Source organism: Limulus polyphemus, unplaced genomic scaffold (genome assembly GCF_000517525.1).
Source record: "Limulus polyphemus unplaced genomic scaffold, Limulus_polyphemus-2.1.2 Scaffold6701, whole genome shotgun sequence".
Taxonomy (NCBI): Eukaryota; Metazoa; Arthropoda; class Merostomata; order Xiphosura; family Limulidae; genus Limulus; species Limulus polyphemus.
The window spans coordinates 16,223-21,203 of NW_013672311.1; the positions used below are offsets into that span (position 1 = coordinate 16,223).

Below are 4,981 nucleotides of genomic sequence, written 5' to 3' on the forward strand. Positions count from 1 at the left end.
AAGATTCACTTGTATACAGTGCAGTAGGTAACTAATGCCAAGCTTCAGTGAAGTGTGGTTTTAATTGGTTAAAACTGTTATCCGTTTATATTATGAGCATTGTTGTCTGATATTGGTTTAAACTGGTTATCTGTTTATATTATGAACCTTGTTGTCTGATATTGGTTTAAACTGGTTATCTGTTTATATTATGAACCTTGTTGTCTGATATTGGTTTAAACTGGTTATCTGTTTATATTATGAACCTTGTTGTCTGATATTGGTTTAAACTGGTTATCTGTTTATATTATGAACCTTGTTGTCTGATATTGGTTTACGCTGCTTTTCTGTTTATATTATGAGCATTGTTGTCTAATATGAATTACTGATATATGATAGAACTTAATATGAAACAAGTTTTTGTACCAATATATATGGTTTTTGACAAACCAAACTCTTGTACAGGTCAGAGCCAAAACAAGTTATGGTTGGGGAGAATACAGTAAGGCTATCTACATGATCACTGATGAACTTGTGGACAGTACAGGTAGAATTCTTAGAGTTCTACATCTTTTAATATATTTAATTCAAATGCAGTTTTCAGTTAACTATTTTTCTTTGGTATTTGCAGAAAATCATACTGATTATTGAAAAAAAGCACTATCATATATGATAATAAAAAAGTCCAAAGATTATTTGACTACACTGAAAAATATAAACAATAACATTAAGAAAGAGATAATTCGTTGTTCTTTATTACTTGTATTGCAGTGTGTTTAGTAGAATAGAAGATCAAACATTTGTTATACGTCGTGTTTGTGTAATATTGTAGTTTAAGCAAAAATATTAAACGTTGTTAAATTTTGTTGAACGCTTTTGTAGTTTTATAAAGTAAAAAGAAACATTTATGAATTGTGTTTGGTATAAGTAAAACATGACAGCTAAGTATTGTGTGATATATTATAATACATAAAATATCTTAACTGTTGCCTTACCTAGCTTATGTTGAAGATGAAGATCAAATTCAAATTCGCATCGTAGCTGGAGTAACAGTTGCAGTGGTTGTCTTAATGGTTGTTATTGTAGTGATGATCGTCTTATATGTCAGAAGGTAATACTGTAATTTATGCTAAATAGTATCTGTAATTGTGATTGTCTTTTATGTGTCATAAAGTGCTTCTATAATTTCTACTAACACTATTTAGTAGTGTTACGTCTCTGGTCGTTTGTTAATATTCCGTAGAAATTATTTCCGAGAAACTTCAGCGATACAAGTCCTTTCTTAAATAAAACTAGTTTTTCTTTCTCGATTCAACTTTGCAATACACTTACTTTCCACAGTCACTTTAAGTTAAAAACACGCTATAATTCACCACGATTCACGTACTTTACTACCGCGCTTGACTCAATTGTCCGTCTCTGTCTCTGCCTGTCTGCAATTCTAATTCCGATTAATAATTTTGCTTTATCTGGCGCACTTATATACAAGAATAGAGGGCGCCTAGCAAATATTGGATTATTCGTGATGTTCCCCGATCTTTCTAGAGCTCATTACGTGTTACTGGCGTCGCGTGACTTCCGCTGTCGTAACAGTAGTCTTGGTAATCTTGTATGTGTCAGAAAATAATTCTGTAATTTGTACTAACTAGTGTCAGTTGTCAATGTCATCTTTTGTGCATGTCAGAAAAGAATTGTGTAACTACTATTGTTTTAATGAAATTATTTCTCAACTTTAATCTTCACGAACAAAGACTCAAATCTGCTTTATCACCATAAATAATATACACCTAAACTTTTATAATACTGCGGTCAAAGTAACCCTTTGATAACAAGTTCCCTATAACCTCTAATAGCACATTCGCCGTAATGCTTGCTATCTTTGCAATTGCGGCCAGTAAATAAATATTGTCAAAATGTAGCGATAACTAGTTTTTGTATTTCCAAACGTTTCTCAATGTGAATGTAAATAAATCTTAGAAATTAGAAGACTTAGCTTCTTGATCATTTTATTTCGAAAATCGTGTTTAAAGATATATAAAATTAAAGAAGCCAACATTCGCGGGAGAATGCAATATGTATCCGCCTTGCAATCCCAATATAGCCAGTTCTGGTACCAGAAAAATCGAAAACTTTCCATATCACTGCTTGGGGCCTGCAAGAAGATACCCACGTACCAAGTCCCGTGTTAATTGATAACAATATGATCGAGTAATTGACCAAAACCCCAAAATTATGTTTTTTATGTAACTTCTGACCCCTCTAAAATAATTCAAAATGGGCAAATCCAATTTTTGTATGTCAATAAAGAAATTAAACTTTTAGAGAAAAATCCCCTTTAAAAACTACGATAATAATTTATTTACTTGTATTTACTTTATTATTATTTTTTTTTTTTTTTTTGTATGTTAGTGTATTGGGCACATGAAAATTTATATTTGTGCCAATTTTCACCTTGATCACTGTAAGTATGACCAAACAGGAGCCTAAAATATAAATACTTTGGTTGTTTGACCTTTGACCCCATCAACTTCTTTAAAAGGCCTAAATAAATAATAATAAAAAAAAAACAGGAAAAGTTGTGGGCATATTGGATCAAAGTATTCAGAGGCCTCGCCAGGTGCTTAAAAGATTCTGGGCTCGGGCTCATGGGCGCGAGAAATTTCGGCGTATTAGTATGATATCGATCATGGTTTTCTATTCTGATTTTTCAAGACACAAAAGAGTTTGGAAAAAGAAAGAAAGAGTGAAAAAGAATAAACAATTGAAAAACATAATGTCTCTATGTGGAAACATAACAAATGAACACAGGAGACAATTCTCACTAATGCTTTAGAAAAAGAGAGAATTAATAAGATGTGTGCCATCCAAACGCAACATTTCTAAATTCTAGTAAGCATGCATTATCATTCGCATCGCATGTCGAAAAAGATAGTCTCGACTGGCTGTAAAAAAGAAATAAATAAAATAAAAAATTACCATATATTATACGAATCCTAACTTCTAGATAAATTTTAGTGAAAAAATATGCGTGTTATAGTCGAAAGATAGCTAATGAAAGTTTGAATTGAGAATTTTTATCGTATCTGCAAAAACAAAAGTACAAACAGAATATTCTCTTCAATTTTTTTCTGGTAGTTATTGTTTGTAGAGATGCATTTTATCAAGCTTCTCTAGGGTAAGAGAGTTTATAAACTAACCTAATAACGGTCAGATGATTCTTTGGTAATTTTTATTCAGAAATTCTGATGACTGCAATAAGAAACAACCAAGTGATTGTGACACTCTTGACTACCACAATGGGGAAGGTAAGAAATGTAAGGGTAAAGTTTTTATTTTTTTCTGTCCTATAAGTGCTCTCATATTTCCTTAATAAACAAGATTATTACTTGAAGATAAATGAGACCCACCTTTTTCTAGGACAAGTTAATTGTTATATAATATTCTATCCTGATAGCCTACTTTTTTTTCAGTTATGTATGTGATAATAATGTTAGCTTATGTAATTTGCTTTTTATTAAATGGTTGTGATTATGAAGTAGTATTTTTTTCTTTTGATCAAGGTAGGTATCATGCTAAATAATGATTTCTGATAAAGAGTTAACTTTCCTTTATATGCTAATTGCATGAAAAGTAATAATTATTGCATGAATGATTATCTGTTTCACATGCATCTTGTGTTGTTCACAATGCATACAAGCATAATTTTCTTAAATGAAATTTGACCAGTTTCTGTGGAATTTTATTGAAGCATTTCATATCAGTTTTGTTAATCTTTCATAACTCTAGAAAAAAATTATTGCAAGTAAGACTATTTCAATAATGAAAAGCATTAAGGTTACAGTCAAAGCCACAGAACTGTCAAGTGTAACATTTATTAACAAAGTTAAAGAGCTTCAAATAATACAACTGTATACCATCACATGAATTTGCTTGTGAAAAGTACATTTTAGCTGTTTTCTTTTTTGCCATGCATATAATACTGCTTTACCTCCTTTGACAGTAATTCCTGGCTTAGAACATCTCCCAATCGTTCCTACTGCTGGGAGTAAGTATCTGCATGTTTTAATGGTGTCTGTCTCTAATGAAGGTAGAGAGCAAAAATTATTCCAAGACCATACTTTCTGCATTACCCTTTTAACATAGATAAATAGCTTAGGCTTATAGTGGGATGATTCTCATAACTATGTCTTATAATAAGGATAAATTTCTCAACCTATATCTGGAGAACTGTTAAATTAGTATTTGCCAAACAAAGATAAAAATTTAACCTTTGCTGGGAAAGCTTTCATCTAAATGTCTTTCTAACAAAAACAGATGGATCATGTTTTTACTAACAAGGCTTAACATATGTCTAGATCATTCTTATTACAGTGTTTTTATTCATAGATAGGGGGCTTAGTTTATGTCTCAATAATCCTCATCATAGTTTCTTTCTAATAATGATGGGTAGTTTAGTTTACATATAGAGAATACATGATACACTGTTTATTTTGTGTAACTAAGCTTTAGGTAGATGATGTTCAGTTAGGTATGGTTAACATTAATGAACTGCTTTCCTTCAATCTTAGTAACCACTCTCCTGTTCACTCACTGTGGTGGTCAACGGAGTTATGTTGACCCCCACACCTATGAAGATCCTAATCAAGCAGTCAAAGAGTTTGCAAAGGAGCTTGATGTTTCCTATATTACAATTGAAGCCATCATTGGAGGAGGTAACAGTATATTACTAGTTTGCAGTAAAAACAATCTAGACTTCAAAGCTCTAGGACATTCTATGAATTAATGTCTTCACATTTTAATGTTCTTACATTTTAAGTTCTATTATTATATTTTTTAAACAACTGTTACGTCTCCGTTTGTTAATTGATCTTTCCGTAACTTCGTTCCAACGAAACTTTAACGACACAAGTCTTTACTTCATAAAACTGGTTTATTCTTTCCGAATATAACTCTGCGATACACTTAATCTCAATACTAAACAACACTGTAACGAATGAACGTT

The 4,981-nt window shown here is 31.4% G+C and overlaps 1 protein-coding gene across 5 annotated transcripts in view; it reads left to right on the plus strand.

The window, feature by feature from the left end:
* The window catches only part of LOC106473983 (ephrin type-A receptor 8-like), a 33,769-nt gene that overhangs the window by 13,140 nt on the left and 15,648 nt on the right, over window positions 1–4,981 (plus strand). For 2 of the 5 annotated variants that reach the window (XM_022402366.1, XM_022402370.1), the window contains 5 exons: window positions 445–526; window positions 979–1,090; window positions 3,217–3,293; window positions 3,980–4,024; window positions 4,548–4,691. In XM_022402366.1, coding sequence (XP_022258074.1) covers window positions 445–526; window positions 979–1,090; window positions 3,217–3,293; window positions 3,980–4,024; window positions 4,548–4,691 — 460 coding nt within the window. The remainder of the gene's footprint in view (window positions 1–444; window positions 527–978; window positions 1,091–3,216; window positions 3,294–3,979; window positions 4,025–4,547; window positions 4,692–4,981) is intronic. The other 3 variants (XM_022402367.1, XM_022402368.1, XM_022402369.1) reach the window with 3 other exon arrangements.